Genomic DNA, 22,749 nt, shown 5'->3' with positions numbered 1-22,749 from the left:
GTAAAGTGAAGCGACCTTGCTGGTTATTCGTTTTCCCCTCTCTATCTAATCCATCTATTGCAGAAAAAAATTATTTCATATTATCGTCGTACATAGCAGCATAATGAGGAGGTCGACCTGAAAGTAAATTCTTCTATGAAATTTTTCATTTTCACTAGGAAAAAGTCGTGCTAACTCTGGTAACAAAGGATTTTACAAACATTCAAGATAAGTGTCACCAGTTGAATTGTTATCAAAAAATATTGGGCCAATAATTTGATCTTCAATGATTCCAGCCCACACATTAATTTTTGTTTGATGTTGCCTGTATGCTGCACAACCACCCACTTTGGATTTGTTTCAGCATAGTAACAACATTTTTCCGATTTACCTAAAAAAAAAGTTGTATGCTTACCGATTGTTTTTTTGTCTAGGGATACTTCTTACATCATGTCCATAAGTTCTGAATTGCTCCTTAATTTTAGTAATAGTACTCTGATTCAGTGGGGCAAATCAAGATGAGTTTGTCGAAATAGCACCACAACTTGATTTCGTTTTATTTCATTAGGATTGCGATTTTTAAACATTCTGTTAATTACTATATTTACGTAATGAAATACTGACAAATAAATTTGGAGTACTTACGTTACCTAAGAATACATTTCTTCTAATAATACCATGTGCGTTTTTTTATCAAAGAAAAATTTGAATTATTGTATTCACCTAAAGATGATCATGTACACAGTTTTGTGACAGTTCATTTTATGGCGACTAATCATTTTCTTAAACAAACTACGCATTTAACCTCGCGATATATTTGTTTTTAATCTTGATTAATTATTATTTGTGTTCTCACCTTGTATATAGATGTAAATGAATCTATGTTTTAAAATATTTATTATGTATGTGGCATTTAAAAAAAATAACAAAAACTGGGATTCTGAGGTATTTTAAATAATTTGAGATAAAATGTTTTTAGCGGCTTTTTAGTTAGTTTAGAAATAGTTTTTAGTACCATTCCTTAAATAGCGAAAAATTAAAAAAAATCAATTACTACAGAACTGAATTTTTTAGCGTAACCGTTATTTTCCTTCCGAAATTCTAATAAAAAAGCAAAATACTGTTTTTTTTTAACTAAATCATATTTTGCTTGTGCAAAATAAAACTAATTTTTCTTTAGTAACTGAAAAATTAAAGCCAGACTAATTTTTAATATACTGGAATTATTTTTATTCTTGTCAGGACATAGATGAAATGACTTTTAACCTTTTTATAATTAACGTTACAACTATCTATAACTTATAAACATCTATTAACAATTATTGTGAATTTTTGATATACTTTGTACTATTATTTAATGGGAATTGTCTTTTTTACTTAATAAACGTCTATTATATTATTATTTGTTATTATGTCTCGAAAATGTCAAATAATAATGGAAAAACTCTTGTTTGAAGGACCAAGTTTCAAAGTAATTATATTACGAAACTTTTTCACTCGATGTTATTCAGACGTACGTATATTGCCTTTTTATGTCTTCAAGAAAATCTTGAAAGGGTATTTTTTACCTTTTCAAGAGTTTCGAATATATGTGTAAAGGATTGAAAAAAACTGCTTCATGAGATTCATTTACATTCCATTAAAATAAATCGTGCTGCGTGCAAATTTCAATATTTTTAATGAAATTTTGTTTAGAATTTCTTATATACATTCACCTTTACTTAAGTTTATCATAAACTGAGAATTACGATAAGCTTGATAACCTCATTAGCCTAAAACATATCGTCGCCTTAGTGGTGAAAGGTTCTAATCCACGCGACCCAAGTTTTGAGTAAACTGTGTTTGAAATTTTTATGCCTGATAAAACACTGTTTTTTATTTGTTATGAAAATTCCAATTTTTTATTTAAACATTCTGAGCTAACATTATCATTCTAAAATATATTTTAAAGATCGAAATTTTATCAAAAAATTTACAAAAAAAATATGTGGCATAGGACTATTCACTTGTGAAAATGTAAAACATAAATTTGTTTGGGTTTCTAGTATAAAAAAAACTTCTATTACAAAAAATTATAAGTTAGCTTCATCATCTGATGAGTTTAAGGACTTCTTCCGTGGACCTGAGATTTTTATACAATGGGTGGTAAGCTGCAGGAATATACAGAGAATTGCACAGTGCCACCAGGCTTACTTTTTTTTCTTTACTTTTTTCCATACACAAACACTCCTAAAGAAAACGCTACGAATTTGGGTAACATTTTGTTGAGTATATTCGTTTCCATCAGCATTTAGGTATATTACGATTCCTTTAGTTGGTTCTGGTTCAGATTCTGAAGATTCTTCTAACGCATTGCTGGATTATTTGTAACTATCTTCACTACTCGTAAACTCAAATTATTCATGTTCAACATCATGTCAGCCTTCACGCCATTAGCTGATTGTGATTCTACTGCAATGATATCCTCATCAAGTACATACATTTTGATCTAAAAAAGAAAAAGCAAATTATTAGGCAACATTAGTCATATTTTGAAATTAATATTTAAATAATAAAACTGGTTTATTAGTTTTGTATTTGGATACGTAAGAAATAGTTACATACTTGATTCTTCTGAACTTTTGAATCTGAATAAGGGAACAAATCCCTTATTTCCCATCAGTTCTTATTACTGCATTCTGCGTTACTTAGTACTAAATCAGAATTATCTATTAAAGAACTGTCTCTGTGTTCTAATTAAATTTCAACAAGATAATTCAGTGTGCATTTTAAGTTAGTATCGTCAATTCGGTTTATGACAATCCACACTAGAATCCATTTTAGTTACGGTTTTGTGCTCCGTGAACAAAGTTTAAATTGTATTAATCAAAAATACGTACATGGCAAACGAACTCATCTTACTTCCTTCTATATTGTCTACCAATGTAACCAATGTAAATGTTAACGTTTAATTGTTTTTCTCTTTGACAAAGCAGCTCTGAAAATAGTCTAACAGACCGAAAGCGCTTAGCGGATTATAATAATTAAAAATTACACTAACATGCAAAAACGTTGTCTTTTAAATTTTGTTCTTTAAAAAACTTTTGTTCTTTTTCTTAAATTTCGTCTTTTAAATTCTTGTCCTGGTAATGGCACAGGAGTTAAATCAAGAAAAATCAGTAACTTGTATCATTAGAGCTAACATTTTCCTCTTTGTCTTTATGCTCTTGTACTAGTTCAACTAATAATTTATTTCGTGAACTCATTTTTTAATAAAACCGACAAGTAGTAAAGAAATTATTGAAACAGAGAGCACTTTAACATGTAACAGTCAAGCAACAGCTGAAGAATCCTAAAAAATCCTCCCCGACTCGTAAAATGTGGATTAGAACTGTTCACTATTGCTAAATACGATCGCGAAATCCTCCTAAACCAGTGAGACTTTTCACCACGAACCATTTGTGGCTTATCACTACTAGCAAATGTGGTATTACCAAGGCTAACCTTGATCAGTGGCTTAGATTTATTGACCAAGTTGAAATTTAAACATTTTCAAGTATGTTAACATAAGTCAAAAACAAATTTGTGTACTTATACTATTCACCACTAGCACGACGATGTTATGACTGAGAAAAAAATCCGATTCGAAGGACCAATATTCAATTACACAGTTCATATTAATTAGTTATATATAGCAAAAAATTTGCACAATCACTTATTACATGAGTTAAAATTAAGATTCTGTTCTCTCTAAAGTTAACATAATTCAATTTTCAATATTTTAAATAAACTTCCGCCCATCCACTTGGCACATCATTATTTTCTAATGTTACTAAATTTTTCAATTGTATATAGTAATCAGACTTTCCATAAATATAACATAAAAGTAAAAATATATAAAGACCCTGTATTCTTTCCGATGTTTTTCCTATTTTCCTCTCGAATTCTCAACCGAAACGAATACGTAACAGTAAATCAACATGATAATGTTATTTCAATGGAAAACTTAGTCCATTTTCGTTATTTTCCTCGTTTTTCCACGAATGCCGGTTTGTATTTCAGCAAAAATAACAGACCAATGTTTTCCGGACGCGTAGTAGCGATGAGTCAGCTAAGGCGGCCATTACGTTTGTGCCGTGCCTTGCGAAAGCAAGTGCGGCGCCACGTTGCCGCATGGTCATTTATTTTACTGAATTTAAGGAAAACGTGTTAAGTTTGTTTTCAGTCGAATAAAATAAATTATGATAAGTTTATCTATTTGCGCCGTAAGCGTGCATGTCCCAATTCCTTCGTTTTATTTTTTATCTAATTTTATTCGATAATGTTTACCGAAACGTGGAAATAGTGAAGTTCTAGGTAAATGCCCTAGTAAAATGTTCTTTAATAAATTTCTTATCAATGTTTCGTTTCGATATTGATTAAACATTATTATATCAAGATAATCGTTGATAAGAAAAAAAGTTTACAAGATAAAAAGTTTAAATATTTAGTGTTTACGTCTTTTATTTTTGGAAATGTTGATCTTATTTGCGAACATTTATAAAAAAGTGCTTTTAAGAGCAGAAACTTTTTCCTAAAATAATAATATTAATTTAAAGCATAGTTACCTATTACTCCAGGTTACATACATAGCTTAAAGCGGTGATCAATGTTGCTCTAGAAATAAAATCCCCACATTTTTAATAGGATTTTGATCTGGCATATTCTCTGGTCATGGTATCAAGCATTCTATCTTCAGTTCTTACACAAGGTTTTTGTTTAAAAATTTCAAATAAGAAGAGAGATATCCTGCTCGAAGGACCAAATCAAATTAACCCTATATAAAAAAATCCTTGTCAGTGAAAATCCAATCATCTGTCTGCCGTAAAGTTAAAAAAATTAAATAATAACCTTTTTCAATTAAATTAAATTTTCAATTAATTACAATAAAATATCTGAAAAAAACTTCAGTCTGTTGGATTAAATTTTCAGAAAATTAAATAATTCTCTCTATCTTCTAAAATAACTAATTCAAAGGACCAAATTCACAATTCACTTCGACCAAGACAAATTCTGCCCATTGATTGACTTTTGACTTTTTTTGACCACTTTGACTTTACCTCTTTTTCTACTATTTTCTGCAAAAACAAAGAAGGATAACATAAACCTATAACTCATTAACCTAAATTATAAGGTAAACACTTATTATTCTACAATAACTTACTTTCGAGATAAAACTCTTATGCTTTCCCTATTTGTTGACAGGTTTTTTCAGATCTGTAAAATCCCAAACATGGGGTTAATTAAGTATGTACAGTAAATTTGACATGCGATTTTTTGAGTAATTTTAAGACGAAAAGTTCAAACAATCATTGTCCGCAACAATGTTTTTTCTTGATTATCTTAAATATCCTTAATCCAATTTTTTTTTAACATGGCAGTGTAGTTTATACTATAGTAAGAGGTTGATTAAGTTCGAAAGATACGTAAACCAATATTTTTGATGAAAAAAAATCACCTCGCTGCATTTTTTTACTCTCTGTGGATAAATCAATTGAAAGTACACCTTTTTTGTCTCTTAAGGTTCTCGCGTATCTTGCTTAGTTTTCAAAAAAAAAATTAAATGCACTTAATTTCACATCCCTAGACTATTTCCAAAAAATACTTTTTTCTAAGTTTCAAGTGTCATCAAAATATATGCAATTAAGTGTATTTAATTTGTTTTCTCGAAAACTAAGCAACAATCGAATATAATTAAAAAAAACAAAAAAGCCTGTCAAATTTATGGTACATACTTAATTAACACCCTGTATATATATTGAAATATACAGTACCGAGCAAAAGTAAAGAAACTTTTTTTTTTATTTTTAAATTTATTTTATTAAAGTTAACTAAAATTTTTTTATCCTATAATACTACACCAAACTAGATAATAAAAATAAGACATAATCAATATAATTCTACTTATTATAAAGCCATATGTAAATTAATTAAAAAAAAACAGGGAGCAAAAATAGAGAAACACATATTTAAAGAAAATATATAATAACAACAAATTAATATTTAGTTGCATATCCCTTATTTTTAATAACTGCAAGGCATCTTCCCTAAGGTCTCCTTGGGTATAGAATGCCATGAAGCTTCAACTGCTTCAAACAACTCATCTCCATTTTTAAATTTTTCGGGATGTTCCTTACGAATTTTTTTGTCTACTAAATCCCATAGATTCTCTATGGGATTAAGGTCAGGACTCTGAGCTGGCCACTTAACAACAGTTATTTTTTTGTCCTCAAAAAATTTTTTTATAATTTTAGCTGTATGCTTGATCATTGTCGTGTTGAAACCTCCATTGCAATGGCATGTTTTCCTCTGCATATGGCAACATATTATCAGTTAGTATTTCTAAATATTTAAACCGATCCATAATCCCATCAATTTTGACAATGGGGCCCATTTCCATAACAGAGAAACAACCCCACACTTGTACATTTCCCCCTCCATGCTTAATAGTGCCCAAAGTATACTTTGGATCAACTCTTTTATTTTTAGGACGCCTGACCCATAAAATACCATCAGAAGAAAATAAATTAAACTTACTTTCATCCGAAAATAATACTGTATTCCATCTTGCTTCTGACCAGTTTAAATGGTCATGTGAAGTCGGGCGGTTCGATTCTTCTTCGAAACGAAGGGTTTCTTGGATGGTTTTCTTGCCGGCAAGCCACTGTCCCTTAAACGTCTTCGAACTGTATGGACACTAATATTTACATCGTCTAGTCGAGATTTTATATCCACTGCTGTGTTAAATGGATTTTTAAGAGCTAAGGATTTAATCTTCTCGTCAACTCTAGGCGTCGTTGTTCTAGGCCTACCAGTTTTAGGTGGACTTATTAATGAGTTCCTAATGCGGTGTAACTTTATGGTTTTGGAAACGACTGAGCGGTTTAATCCTAACTGCTTAGCAATGATTGCTTGCTTAACACCCGATTGATATTTTGATATTATCAACTGTGTTATACATAACGCCAAAGTAATACCTTGAGGCATATTTACAGGTTATTCTTTATTAATTAACAAAATATTATTGTGTATTGCTTTTAATAAGCAAACATAAACTAAGAACTTTAAAAATGTTTCTCTACTTTTGCTCCTCATAAAATAAAAATAAGCAAATAGATTGTTTTTGTTGCAAGAATTTATAAATACCAAATATGTTTTTGCATTCCTTTGAACCTAAAGAAATAATGTGAGTATTTGTTTATTATTGGCAATAGTCGATTACTCTGACTTTATATTTATTAAATAAAATGTTTCTCCACTTTTGCTCGGTACTGTATATATCGATTATATATTGGAAAAATAATAACCTTCTCGGAATCTTCGATTTTCATTAAGGTAAATGATTTATTCGCTAATTCGAAAAATTAAATTCCCAATTCCCTTCGACCAAGACAAACTCCGCGAATTCGCTTTGATTTTTTTTTTGTTTAAATTCCGCCTTTTCCAATATTTAATGCAAGACAAGGAATTATATCTTAAATATCTAAAATTCCTATGCTTTCAATAGGATTACAATTTATAGCACGTACTGTGAAAATAGGTCCTTTAAGAACTATTTCAACGGTTCTTGAAATTTCTCACACTTTCAACACCTTCTGGAAGAATATGCTTATTTGTTTTCAGGTATTTTTCAGATAATCCCGATTTCTTCTGAGGAAATAATTAACATCACAGTTGCATAAGCAATCCCACACTACTCTAGGTATAGGAAAATACATTATATTGTAATTTTTTGTGAAGATTATGATCTTTTAAGGGAATGAAAGGAAACAATATTTCTAAGCCTTCTATAATTTTCTCAATTCTATGATTTTTGTTTCAATATTTCTTATAATATGTTTGGTTTTAAAAGCAGTGAAACATTAAGAATGAACATGACTCTGAGATCAGATTTAGACCCTAAACAACCTTCTTTTTAATTAATTCATTGTCATCAGATTTTTAAGATTTCTGCTGCCCACTTTGAACATCAAATATGGTTCTTAATCGTCATAAGATTAAAAAATTTAAAGTCTCTCAAACTAGGGCTTGAACTAACATCCCCCATTTTTACAGGTTTGCTCACACTCCATCGTAGCATGCAACTATAGTATAGTTTTTTCGATTTTAAAAATATTCATTTGTGGCGAAACAAATCTATACCAAAAGAATTAAAGATCCCTAACTTTGACTGTTGATTCCCGAAAAAGTATAGGCTTTCTCTTCATAATTTCAGCTGCCTTTTTATATATAAGTCGTTCTGAATCTAATGAGACCATATCTACAAGATATGGAATCATTAAGTTTTCGAATTACTAAGTTTTTTCTTTGATAGCCATCATTTTTTAGATTTTGGAGTTTGAAATTGGTTGGTAGGCGATGGATGAGGTTCTCGGCAACTCTGAACTGCTTAGTTTGATCAATAAAAAGTAGCACTAAATAGGCAATTATGTAGATTTGCAACTCAGACCCTAAATGTCCATAATGGATTTTTTTTATAAAGGGTCTATAGGATAGTAGTCTCTAGGGGATAAAGGTCTCTAGCTTCTACGTACTGTTCATGCTCGATTCGTCGTATCTAGAAGATAGTCATCGCCAATTTGTGTCTAATCCTTTCTATCCTCACCACCCGATCTATTTCCCTTAACGTGGTCGTTCTATGTAAGTTCTATATATTTCCGGATCACATTTTATAACAATGACAACACAACGAGCGATGTTTTCATTTGTTAAAAATGTACACTTTCAAGGTGTTTTACATAACATTAACCAAACAATATACTATATACCCACAAGATATCCAAATACACATCTCAAATTAAATTACGGTTCATTAATATACATGAACTTAGGAGGAATAGAAAGTTACGTTATAGAGTCAACTGCGTATCGTAATTTACAACTAAAACCCCAAGGTAATTTTTAATGCGTAGGTAGGTATCCTTTAATTGCATTATCAACATCAAATAAAATTGGACATAAAATCTGTTTTTGTGGTTTCAAGGTTCCGTGTTTCAAAATTATTGCTTTTTCATTATACGTATGTTTTCTAGTGCCAAGGGTGGCCATGATTGGTTAAGGTTTCATTAAGGCTTTATTACAATACGATCTAGACAGATTGGTTATATAATCAATAAAACTAGAGAATTTCAATTCATAATTAGATGGTGAATCCATATCATTCAATACCAAACATTTTGGTTTGAAATATATTTCTATATGGTCCAAGTTGCCCTAATTCTCGATAATTTTCTATGCCAAAAATCTATTAAACAAAAGATGCCATGGTATTGATTGACTAACATTTGCTTTAACATACTAAAGTAACTATTATACTTATAATATTTTATGTCAAAAGCCTTCTAGACATAAAAGTTTAATTTTTAAAAACTTCCTCTTCCAATATCGAGTTTATAATTTTATTTATTTATATTACAATATTCTTATAAATCTTCTATTTACTTTATTAACAGTATCTTTTTTTTGGTGTTCCTGCAGATGGTCATTGGCATTTTGACGATTGGTTTAACGACAAGACAAAAATGAAACCAAGTGTTTTGTAAACATTTTGACTTTTAATCATGTCAGATCTTTATGGAGCCTCAAAATAGATCTTGTTTACCAAAAAAAAATCGTTATGCGGTCAACGAACAGAAATAACTTTATCCACCATATTTTTCGTGTTTATGATGTTTAAAAATTGTGTGAGTATTAAATTAAGAATTCTTAAACAAATTGAATTTTTAAAACTGGCTTTTTAGTTTTTTGGTATAATAAGGCATTGATTTAAAATATATACAATATTTATAATCCTGTGAATAAGCATTAAAAAGACCCTTCATGATAATGTTAGAGCGAAGCAAGACTAAGTTGGCCTTCAATTTCGTGAAAAATTCTGCTTAATAGTCGATAATGCCAGAAACACGAATCGATAAAATTATGATAAGCGATGCGATTATATCATTTGGGTTGGTAATGTTAAACAAAAATATAGTACTGCGTAGTGTTGATTTTTTGCGTTTCAGCACATTTTGTGCAGCATATACGGTTTTGCTTGGAAAATATAAATAGATAATAAAATGGCGATAAGAATGTTTTGCTTCTCACAGAAACTGCTATTTAATAACGTTTTTTTTTTTGTAAAAGAATAGAGGTTTTCGAGGTAAATTTTTTTATAAAGAAATGATTGATTTTCCTATATACCAGAAATTAAGTCAGGTTATACATTTTGCTAAATAGTTTAAATAAGTACTTTACTAGTAGTTAAAAAATTTACATTCGTAATTACTTATGATTTTTATAAGATTTGATAGAAATCATTTGATCAATTTTTTGTTTTGATTAAAGTTTTTTCAAGTTTTTCAAATTAAAGACATAAAACTAATATTAAATGTCTTACATTAATTATACACATTATTATCTAAATAATCATTATTCTTAATTTAATTGCTAAATAGTGCAAATAGAGACTTTAATCAGTAGATAAAAGTTTTAAATTTTACATGGAAAACACTTTTTTCGTAGTTAATTCAGATATAAATCATTTGATAAAGTTTTTGTTTTGATTGAAGTTTTTAAAATTAAAAACATTAAAAAATTTTTTTACATGTTTCGTAGACATCATTATTTAAGTTTTAGATAATCATTCTTGCTTTATTTTTTTTTGTTGAATTGTCAGACAGCAAAACCTATAAACTAGTAAGATAATTTAGTGATTCTTTCTCCTGTATTATTTGTAGTAGTTTAAATTTTACAAACAATTTTTTTTCTAATTTCACTTTACGTTTTTGGAAGATGCCAGACAAACGACTTTTTCAAGTTTCGGGATAATTTTTACCTAACTTCCGATTTTTATAATGTTACGTTGTTCCCTATATTACGTAAAAACGATTAACGAACAAATCATATAATTAAATGATTCAGTATAAAACCTAAGCGCTTTATACCTACCTACATGCAAAAAAAATTGTACATTTCGTAAATCCAATTAAAAATAGAACGCAATGCTCGCAACCTGCCCGATTTCTATTATTTATTTGTAATTAAATTCAAAAAGTAAAACAAACGCTCCATTGTTTATAAATAGGTGCGGCAAAAAAAACTATATTATGAACTTAAATAAACTGCAAGAAGCCAACACAATAAAAACCCATTGACACAATTTTCGGTTATTACTCTTTTAATATGCTGTGGTGGGTCACATGTTCCGCAAACACAATCATTTAGCAACTGTCAAACTTGTTGTTTTTTCAAATAATTATTGCCGCCCATAAACAATATTTTAAAAATAACCTATTACACAATAAAAACCCTTATCCGCAAGCAACCGATTAAATATTTATTTAACTTTTACATTCAAATTAATTGCTATAAAAACCTTATTGCGCATTAAAAATTACATATCCCTAAACCGACGATTTTATGAAGCAGCCGGCAACGTCGCGTCCCCTTAGCGGGATCCCGGCTGTTTATCCCCACCTATTGTGGCTGGGTTGCCGGCTTGTGCTAGACTGCGGCCCGGCTGAATAAGAAACCTTTGAAGCGTTTCTGGGTCGAAAGTTCGTTTGGTCCATCGATGCGACGACGACGACGACGACTGATTAAATAATGTGTTTCGATTTATTTGAAATGCGAAGAATGGAAGAGCTTCTGGTCCAGATGGTATATTAGTTTACTGTTGTTGACGCTCCAATTCTTATTATAAAAATTAATAGAAAAAATAAATCGATAAAAAAAAATTTTGAGATTAAACAACTTATTTTCTTATAAACTCTTTATAGCCTTTGTTTTTTTTTTGTTCTTTATAAAGTTTAGATTCAATATCTTATGTGCAAATACATTTGTAATTTTACTGAATATAATTTTAAAGGCGAATCATCTTACCAATTTCATTTGAAAATATAAGCATATCGTCTAAGTAAGTAAAACTCTAAGTACCATAAATAAAAGAACAAGAAATAATAGTACAAAGTTTACCAATATTGCCAAAAGTTGCTTTTTTGGCTATACATAGGTACTTTTGTTAAATATGACTAAGTATCCGCTTTTGAATTATTTCTAGACATTTAACATGACAGTTTAGCACTCCTCCCCAACCCTATTCCATAGAATTGTTAGATTTGTTGACAAGAAGTCATTTAAATTTTGGCATGATACGCCTCTAACCCTTTGGACACTAATAAGTCCTAAGTACTGTAAAGTTTTTGTGGCAGGTATTATATAATCATCCACGATTATGCCTTGAAAATGTATTGTTTTATTACTGGAGCATATAATTATGCATTTAATTATATTTAATAATAATTATGCGCTCTTTCTGCTTGAATTTTAAATTTTTCTCAACATATTAATTTTTAGAACGCCATTATATAAAAAAATAAATAGAAGTGGTCCAAGAACAGGCCCCTGGGGAACGCCACAAGCTACTGGTCCAGCTTCACTTATTACTCCACCGATCTTTGTATATTGTATTCTGTCACTTAAGTACCTTTTATGATACTAAATATTTTCATCTAAGGCAATAGTTTTTCCAAAAGTAAGGAATGTGAAACTGTATCAAACGCTTTGGCCAGATCAACAAAGATACATAATTTCGAACTGCTTTCATTAAAATTCTTATATATTTGTGATGAAAGCCCAGCAATTGCATCCTCCGTCGATCTAGCCTCTATGAACCTATATTATTCATTCGGTATTAATTTGTATTTTTTCAAAAATTTCATAATAATACTTTTTAGGACTATATTTGCTAAAGAAATATTTTTTATTCATAATGCATTTAATATAATCTGGTGCTGGGAAACCTTTAAAAACTTAGGATAAGAATTAAAATCCGTTTCCTATAATAGCATAGGAGCACAAGAAATGGTGAATAGCCATAAAGCGGCAATAAATCATTGGCGTTACATTTTGTTTATTTAACAGGGCAATATTTAGGCAAGTATTATCTTATTAGTAAGTAAATATTACATTATTAAGTGCCGAATTTATATTGTGGTATTAACTAGGTACTTCCAAAGGTACTCTAGTAATAAACATTGAAAGTTTTGCTATGCGGTCACGAAGTATTCCCACCTAGGAGTTATTGCCCAACACAAAAATAAGAAAAAATAATTATATTGAGCAGACTTGCAATCAATTCCGCAATAAAGTGGGGATTTTTCAAAGAATTCTCTGTTTCTTATCAAGAAGAGCAAAATTATGTATTGAATCAGAAGGTCGTCATGTAGAACACTTAATATAAATATTTTGTTTTGTTTCATTTTGTTATTGTTGCTGTTGTTATTGTATTATTTATTCAAATAAAATTGCAATTTTCTATTTAGCTTAAAGTTCATAATAAATAACACTATTTAAACGCTAGAATTTAGTGCCCAGAAATTTGTAATTTAATAGGAATTTACACTTAAAAATTACTTGAGGTTTGCTTTTTTACTTAGTTATCGTATAAAATAGTGAATAATTATATTGATTTTCAAGAAGATTAATTTATTTTAAAATAATAAACTTGAGAAAAAATATTTTAATAATGTTTGAGTGAACATTATCAATTTGACCATTCCAAAAATGGTTTTTATTAATTTATGCAAAAACAGTGCCTCAAATTAAAAAAAACTACAAAAATGTAAGTTTGCTTAAAACGAAACAAGGATTTAAAAAATACTCTGGTGCATAAACACATTTGCAATTAACTCCCTATAGATCTGAAAGGAAGACGTTTAGCACATACAATCATATAAAAAAAGAATCTCCCTGTAAAATTCATCAAAAATTTAAATATAACTTTCAGTATATTTGTTGCGCTTTAGTAGTCAGAATATCATCAAACTTTAGCCCCGTAGTTGTCCAAAGGTGTTTTAGATTTGAAAGCAAGGACTATAGTACTAAACGTACACTTGTGCATCAAGCACCTTTAAGTATATAATCAGGTCAGAACATTCATTTTATTTTAATAATTTATTTTAAGACCCCATTAATAGGTAAAATTTTGAAAGTAATAAAATAAAATGAAAATGTACCAGAAATGGGAAGGAAAAAGTTATGGGTAAGATTTAAAAAAAAAAAATATTTAGGACAAATTAAAGATTGAACCCTGAGTTAATGAAGAATATACCGTCAGCAAATATTCGAAGGACAAAAATGTCGAAAGCTCTCGTCAGGCTTTTTTAAAACACTTACAGAATGGCTTGAAAGTTCCTTCCGGTAAGTGTCGCCGATTAATAATTACACATATTGCTAGCGATAAAGGATGGGGGTTTATTTGCGTTGGAATCTTAGTCAACTAAATATTACCATGAGAAAATAAACGCTGATCTTTTTGAAGATTAATTTTCCGAATGATCAAGTTAATTCTTCAAAATTCCGTCATTGTTATAGACAATGCCAGCTAGACTAGTAGAAAAATTACCCTAATGTAAATAAAAAATTGGCTTACTGATAAAGAAACCCTTTTGATAATGACGTCGTAAAAGCGGATCTTATAACAATAGTAAGAGATAAATAGGCAAAATTTAAATGGCTGTTGTTGATCAAATGGCCAAAAAACACAATATAATTGTTCTTCCTTTGCTACCTCATGATTGCAAATTAAATTCTATCGAATTAATTTGGGCAGTGGAAAACGTTACCAAAGAAAACTGGAGAAATGCTGTAAAGCACGTTATTAAAGAAGCGCAAAATATTTGTGATCTTGATAATCATATTGAGGAAACCATATAACCTTTAGTAATTATAATATTAAAATTATTTGTTTTGTGGACAAGTCTCGCATACCATAATATTGTGTATATATATTTGTATTATATATATTTTTTATTATAATGTTAATGTGATAAAAGAATTAAAAAGTCAATAAATTATTTTTTTTAAATCTATGGTCTTATTTTTCTGCTTTTAACCAACTACTTTGATGGATATGTAACCAACGCTAAATCAAATTGAGAGGCGCTATTTTATCATTACGTAAAAAATATATAAAAATAATATAAATATATAAATTTATCCTTTTCTATTATGTTAAATCTTTCAAAATTATTTAACATAATAAAGAAAAAACCTTAAGATCGATACGTACTCAGCAAAAGCCTTACTGACTGCACCTTATCATATTAATAAACCCTTAACCATTGTATAAAATTATACGACCCTATTGTTATTAAGGCCTTACAGGACGTGTCGATTTAATTTTCGTAAAATGAACCAATTTTATCATTTTGTTCCACATAGAAAAAACTCACCCTATATTTATAGTACTTTTAAATAAATAATGAGGCACTTTGCTTCTACGGAAAAAGAAATAGGGCATAAGTAGGTAACTTTTTTAAAACAATAGCCAAATATATTACACATCTAAACCCAGAAAAAACCACTTAATGTGATTCTTAAAGAAAGCCACACCCTCCAATACCGTAATTGCTGCCATTTTTCTAAAAAACAAGATTTACGCAAAAACTGACTGCTGTCATCGCTATAATCCGAATAGGGCAAGTGAACGAACAAAAACGATTAAAAAAAACACTTCTTGCACCCTGAAAAGTTCGATTTTTAGCGTAGAACGTGTGCAACGTATTCGTCTCGACTATACCTTTGAGATTAAACTGCCTTAACCGTGTCGCCGTGTTGCCGAATCGGTCGCATTTTTCGCAATAACACCAAAACGCTTTTCGTACTTTCCAATTTTACTCCTCGTCGTTAAGTAGACTTATTGTGTTTACTAAGCACATAACCGCACACTTCCACGAACTCGGTGTACGTGACCGATGTATAGTACATGAATTCCTAATTATTTCCTTAAAAATTTGAAAAGAACGCGTGAGCGGCAACATTGCCCCGGCTGTTTCAAAATGGGTGAGGCCAGCCGAATAGAAAGCTGTTTTATAATCTGAAACGCTTTGCGCAAACGCGAAGGCCGGCTGAATATCCACGACAAACGTCGATTGTTGTGTGTGTTGGTGTTACGAGTAGGGGCGTCGAGGGGGAGGGGGATATCCGAGGGCAAAAATATATGTACGCCATGTTGCCTTTGTTACTGATTTTTCTGTATTTCTTCTTTTAGTAGGTTTTGCTAGATGGCTCAGATGGGTTTTACAGTTTCAGTAGTTCCCAGCAATGTTATATGATAATTGATCATTCGAAATGTGCAAATATAACAATTGCTCTAGAATTTGCTTACAAATGAAACATAGAAAAAATGTTTTTTGTTTCTTTTTAATCTGTTGAGAAAAAGCTTCGAAGGCTTCTTTGGTACTGATATGTGCAAGTTTTCTCTTAATGTTATCCGCCTGCACGCCTTAAATTTAAATTTCCCGCCTTGTATTGAATTCAAATATTCCGCGTTTTTGTCGACGTGAGTCACTCCTCTCTTTGACTAGTTTTGAGTCGTAGCTACGTCGGATCGGACTTGAGATTGAACTTGAGGCTAGAACGCAAAGAAAAAGTTCTTCGCAGGCGAAATTTTCGACTAAAAAAGAATTTGGTTATATACCAAAAATATTTTATACACACAACACAAAGATATAGAGATATAAGAAATTCCTTATTAACGGGAGGTAATTCTCTCGCCCTTTACCAAAGGTGCAATAATTCGAACTAACTTTGACATTTCTAAGCCGTAACTCCATTGGCAACCTGTTTAGCCAATCAGATTTGAAGAAAAGCATTAAAGTTGGCGCCAAGTTTAAATTCATTTAAACGCGGGAAATTCAAATTGAGAAAATTACTAAATGCTACAGCCTATGGGTATTCTACTCGATTAAAGCAGATATTATCAATTTTTGTTCTTTCAAAAGAGTTGAAAAATCTTTGCACCAATTAAACAGTTTTACACTTTTTTACTTTACAAAAAATTTCTTTAGGTAATATTGACACATATACATCACACGCGAAAAAGAATGTACCTTCACAAATATAGTGTATTTAAATAACAAGTATAAAAATAAAACACAACTGTATGATTTTATCTTAACAGAAATATATTATTTAATAAAATGGAAAATAAAAAATTTATTTAATTTCTATTATAGTAAGTATAGGTATAATTAACTCTAGTTTTGTAATACAATACAAATTGTAATATTATAATAATAGTCTTGGACATGTTTTGTTTGTATCCCAAAAGTTAAATGTAATCTTTCTTAATCTACAAGAATTGTTTAAATGAGTACCCCCCGCTCGGATGCAAGAATAATCCAATCTGGACTTTCCGAACTCTTTCAAAAAAACCAGGATCGCTTCTTCGGGCGTTACATCCAGCAACTTCCTACTCTACTATCCGATTTCTTAAATTTTCTACATCTTCCACTGGAGTAGTATAAACTAATGACTTTAGGTGTTTCCATAAAAAATAATCCAGCGCGCTTAAGTTCGAGGATCGAGCAGGCCATATTATGTGAGGTCTACCTCGACCAATCGAGCGATCTCCGTATGTTACGGTTAAAAACTGTCGAGTGAAAATGTTAAAATGGTTAAATGTTAAAAGGTCCACCATCGTGCATAAATTACATTAGATTTCTTGGAATCAATCCTCAGTCCTTCACATCCTCCAGTTCCGATTAGGAAGTCACCTCTAATTCTCGCCCAAACGTTTAACGAGAACTGATGTTGAAAGCACCTCATGTGGATTTTTTTATTCCATTGGAGAAAATCGGCAGGACGAAGGGGCTGAACGCGTTTAATGTGGTATGGATACAACAAATATTCTCTAAGCAACTTCCAAATTGTCCCGTTACTTACATTTAAATTTTTTGCAATTTTTCGACTTGTTGTGTTGTCTCCACCAAGGAGCACTATATCTAAAAAACTTACCCCATTCCAAATGCTATGCCTTAATTCCACAAAAAAAGAAAAACCATTAATTTGAGCGAACCGATTTTCTTGACCGATGAGGCTATTGCAAAACCAAAAATAAAAAGGATAAATTCTTGGAATTACAAATTGTCAACGTCAAGAGTGTCGCTAACATCACTATCCTATCATATTTTCCTAATATCAAATCACGTTAAGATGGCCGCCGCCGTAAATTCATCTCTGGCGAATCAAGTTTCATGGGGTTGATTTTATACTTAAGCGATTAATAAATATTAAATATTAAGGTGTTGTTAATTGTTTCAGATATGGCCGAGTGCAGAGTGTTAAATTACTGCCAAGGGTTTCCGAGGAGAAGACGGGCGAGGTCCAGATGGCGTGCACGGTGGCGTTCATGGACATCAAAAGTGCGGCCAAAGCGCACAACGCCGAGCTGAAGATCGACGATCGCACTCTGAACACGGAGTACTACGAACCTGTTGCCATTCCGTCCGCGGCCTCGCCGCACCCGGGCACGCCACCCTCTTACTCTACCTCTACCTCGCCTGGCGCCACCAGGTTCCCCAACGGCCATGGGTAAGTTTCACAAAACCCTTCTTACAAGTCTTAATAAAACACAATACAAGATAGAAGAAGAGATAAAGGTATCTCGTCAACATTCTCCTGGATTCTTTTTAGAGCTCTGCCGTATTTAGGCTGAAGAAGTATCTTGAAGGTTCATGTTTGCTCTTTTGTTGTTTTCTCTTGATAGTAGAATGTCAACTTTTTTGGTCTTGACATCGATGTATGATTTCTCGACATCAAACAGTCTCGATATCGTCATAGTCATCGTCAGAATAGTACAATTTCAAGGTATTCTAGGTTGTAATAGAGAAGTGAAGTACGGTGAAGACACTAGAAAGATAAAAAAATATGTCGTTTCTCCCACTTGCAGTCATGAAAATCCATTTTAGATCTGAGAATCATCCACGATCAAAATATAATTATGGGAGGACCTTTAGGTTTTTCACCATCCTCAACTCTATCATTAAGCATATTTTAAAAAAATATAATGTCTCCTGCATTCCTGTGAGAACTTAATTTTTTCTTTGCTTCCAAAAAATTTTTTTTTTTTTTCAGGATAACTTACAACTTAATTTTATCAATTTCTATAGTTGTTTGCATGGAAAGTGAGTTTTTTACAATAAAAATTTTCTATATAGGATATTTCAAGTAAAAACTATGGCGTCATCAGTAATTTTTTTTAATGGAACATCCTGAATATCATGACATTTTACAATTCTACGATATTAAAAATCTAATGGGGTTGTTTCCGGTTACCTCCGTTACCTGGTCACTCAATCGGTCCTCTTTGTTTAATCTATCTGTTAGGAAGAGTTGCATCATTGTGTCGAACGGTGTTAGCAGAGTTACGAGGTGCCTCGTATTGTTGAATCCATATCTCGTTACTAGGTTCTTACTCAGTATCTCATAAAATAACTAAAGCAGGAATAAGTTCTGTAGAAAGTATACTATAATTGTAGAAAGTCCAAGTAGCGCTCTCCGTTTAATGTTTCTTAAAAAAAAAATCGATTTTTCATAATACCTGCCCGCTCATTAATTTTTTGAGGGGGCCAACCCAACCCAATATAACAAAATGTAATTTTATTTTGCTTGTTAATGTGTCCATTTAACGTAAAAGTGGCCTCAAGAATCTGCTCACAAAACTGCACTCGACAATATCATCTTCTAATAATTCATTTATAAGGATGGTATTTATTTACAAGAAGTATTTTTGCCACTGATCCTACTGATAAATTCCAATTCCTATAAATTGTACTAATCCGCAGCATGGGGATTATTCTCCGTTTTTAATAGAACATTCAGCGTAGCATCCTCAGATACTTTTGGGGGTATTTTCTTAGATAAGTATCTTACATGGTCGTGTTCCCTAAATTTTGATTCAGTTTTGCTAACGGTGGATGGAGGGCGATCAGCATGAGTTGCAAAATTTCAATTCGTTCTTTTTCAGATAAATGCATTTTATTAAAAAATAATGCGGAAAATGACAACTAATATGACAATTCTACTCACAAATGCATGACAAACCTTTATCAAGTAGTTTCTAAAATTTGGAAACTGTTGGAAAATAATAAGATCTACTTACTTCTTAAGAAGTCACATTAAAAATTAATGTTGGCGTCGTAGTTTCTACTTGAGAAATCCTGTAACCAAAAGTTTCATTGCAAAGGACACATTGAATCTAATAGTTTTTTTTTATTGTTCTTAATATCTGGATTATCTTCCACATCCAGCCACTCATTGCTTTAAAAAGTAAAACTAATATAAAAAGCTTGGTCTAATATGCTAACAAAATTAAAATAAAATCGGATGGTTGTTAATATTATTTTCAATAGACCTACTTAAATAAATATAATGGAAAATTTAACGAGCGAAAGCTTTCATCATCATTTTCAACTTAATTTTGTCTTAATTCCATAGTTAAATGATTGACGTTTATTCAGTCATTACTAGGTAGAAAGTGCAAGTATATTAAAGTAATTTAATGTATTAATTGCGTCATCCAATTTTCCACTCGTGATTTTACAAGTCAAAGGTTTAAATGAAGCATAATTGTATCCTGTAACCAGATTACTTTTAGAAAAGATAAGAGCCAGTGAACCTAGTGTGCCTTGGTACATTAACACTCGTAACTAAAAGAAATCACGCTGGTAATGGAAGTTTAGCCGATTCAAAAGATAATAATTACGATTTTTCCCAGGTAATGACTGAAATCATAAAAGAACAAAGCAGATTTTCTATAGGCTCTTTGTAGTTCCAAAGATGCTTTTGTTTAAACATCATTTAGGTCAGGGTATTTATTGTGTGAGACCTCTTTCAGTGGCCCTTTTTTCTTGTCTTGATCATGACGTGAAACCGGCGAGTATTTAATGCATCGTTTATGTAAGCACATTTCAATGCCACCCTCGCTCTATATGAGGAGGACTCTTAAATCTTGTATTGTGTTACGAACAATACCGTATAGCACATGAAGATAAGGGAGAACCAGAATAGAGTCTTGATAATTCGGACCAAACAATACAGGACCGGTCCTATAAGGGCCAATATTTCAAGAATCCCTGATGTTTTTGGGAATTCGGATAGCCACAATGAGAATGTAATTTTTATTTAGGAAATAAGGTGGTTCTAAAAGCAATTTAGTCTTTTCATCAGGTTAACTGTTACAATTACTTGTAATTACTCGTATTTTTTTCACGTCCTGTTCATCTTTCTCGCGTTGCAGAATTTCGTCAGCGTTCGGCTGCCATTAGTGCGAATTCACTTTGCCGCATGCAACGGTGTCATTAAATATTACTTAAAGCTGACGAACCATTAAAAAGTTGGCTTTAATTGTACTGGGAACTACGGCTTTAATGACCCATGCTTTTCTGTTTACAATCACCCAGGGCGCGGTGATGTGGATATTCAACGCACATATAAGCGAAGAGGTAAATGACCTGTCGGAGATGATTGGCTAATTGTCTTTTGGTGATGACTCGAAAGGGAACTGAAATTACCGGGTAGAGTGACAGATTGTCTCATTATTTCCAGGAAAACGCTTAAGAGAATGAGCGTAAATCTATGTGCATGCTGGTAATCATCCTGCGGAGCCTTTTCGAAAATTTAATTTTAATTTTGTTTGAATTCATACTGCGGTAAATGCCTGGGAGTAACAATTCATCATAAGTTTATAAATTGTTTTGTTAAATTGACGATTTTTATTTTTTTAGTGAAACGGGAAAATGTAACTTAACTTAATACTTAAAGCGGTCCTTAAAAACTTAAATTTTTTCTTATGTATAGGTATCATAAATAATCTATGATCGTATGATAATACTGTATATTTACACCATATATACACCATATTTAACAGAGATAACCATTTTTTCTCAATGAACTTATAATACACACAACCAAACTTATATATCTGTATATGTTTTGTATCCCAAATTGCTAGGAGGAATCCTAGCATACGGAGATAAAACGTCAACTTCTGGAAACCACCGGTGTGAGTGTTTTCGTTGAAATCATAAGTAAAAGGCTTCGTACGTGAGGTCTTTATAGAATAAGACAGTTACAGGTTAAATTGGCATCTTCAACACCAAAATAGAACTATTGACAATTGGAAAAATGCCCCTTTTTCTAATGATAGGTCAGATGATCATCGAATTCTGATTCTCAGAGCAGCAGAAAGACAAGCCAGACTCCAGGTTGCGAAATCCATTCCAAAATATAAAGGAGAAACTGTAATGTTTTAAGACGGAATACTGATGGAGTAAGAACACCATTGATACCATTCCAGCAAACGTTGCCGGGTCAGAGGTATGTGGATTTGGTTTTGGAATGAGTAGTCAGACTTTGGAGAAGTGCTATTAAAGATTATTGAATTTTTATGCAAGATAATGCACCTCCCCATACCGGCAGAGTGGCTCGAGATTATCTTGATACCGAAGGGATTAACATTTTAAATTGGCTTGAGTGTTCACCCGACTTAAATCCCATTGAAAATTTATGGGATCAGATCAAAAGACGACCTTAAAGTCAGACCCTGGAAACTTATTCAAGCCGTATTGAAAGAATGGGAAAATTTACCCCAGGAGAATGTGGATAATTTAATTAGAAGCATGCCAGTACGTATTGAAGCCTGATGCATAAAAGCTAGAGAAGAACACACGAACTACTAAACTTTATTCCCTTTTTTTCTTTTTTCATTATTTTGAAAATTTGTTTTTTTTTGTCAAACCCAGAAATATATTTTATTTGTTTTTTAAATTTGCTTTTGATTTTTTACGTAGTATTTTGTTTGTATATCGACATACAACGAACAGCATTTTTATTAATATTTTTTTAACAGAGTTGAAATTACTACAAAATTTGAGGTGATTGCCTATAAGTTTGGTTGTGTGTATATTACTTATAACCAATAATAAA

The 22,749-nt window shown here is 31.3% G+C and overlaps 1 protein-coding gene and 1 long non-coding RNA gene across 5 annotated transcripts in view; one reads left to right on the top strand and one right to left on the bottom strand.

The window, feature by feature from the left end:
• LOC126737312 (protein split ends) overlaps positions 1 to 22,749 on the top strand; it is a 137,378-nt gene that overhangs the window by 61,759 nt on the left and 52,870 nt on the right. For all 3 annotated transcript variants that reach the window (XM_050442164.1, XM_050442163.1, XM_050442165.1), the window contains exon 2: positions 18,085 to 18,354. In XM_050442164.1, coding sequence (XP_050298121.1) covers positions 18,085 to 18,354 — 270 coding nt within the window. The remainder of the gene's footprint in view (positions 1 to 18,084; positions 18,355 to 22,749) is intronic.
• LOC126737319 (uncharacterized) lies at positions 11,296 to 16,097 on the bottom strand. 2 transcript variants are annotated; one of them, XR_007660993.1, is made up of 2 exons: positions 15,560 to 16,097; positions 11,296 to 11,670 (listed from the first exon to the last, which is right to left on the bottom strand). It is a non-coding gene; the product is annotated as an uncharacterized LOC126737319 (long non-coding RNA). The 2 variants fall into 2 exon arrangements; XR_007660994.1 differs by lacking the exon at positions 15,560 to 16,097 and adding an exon at positions 15,213 to 15,553.

Source organism: Anthonomus grandis, chromosome 6, assembly GCF_022605725.1.
Source record: "Anthonomus grandis grandis chromosome 6, icAntGran1.3, whole genome shotgun sequence".
Classification (NCBI taxonomy): Eukaryota; Metazoa; Arthropoda; class Insecta; order Coleoptera; family Curculionidae; genus Anthonomus; species Anthonomus grandis.
Note: the sequence above shows the minus strand (reverse complement) of the source record. Positions and strands in the feature narration are given on the sequence as shown.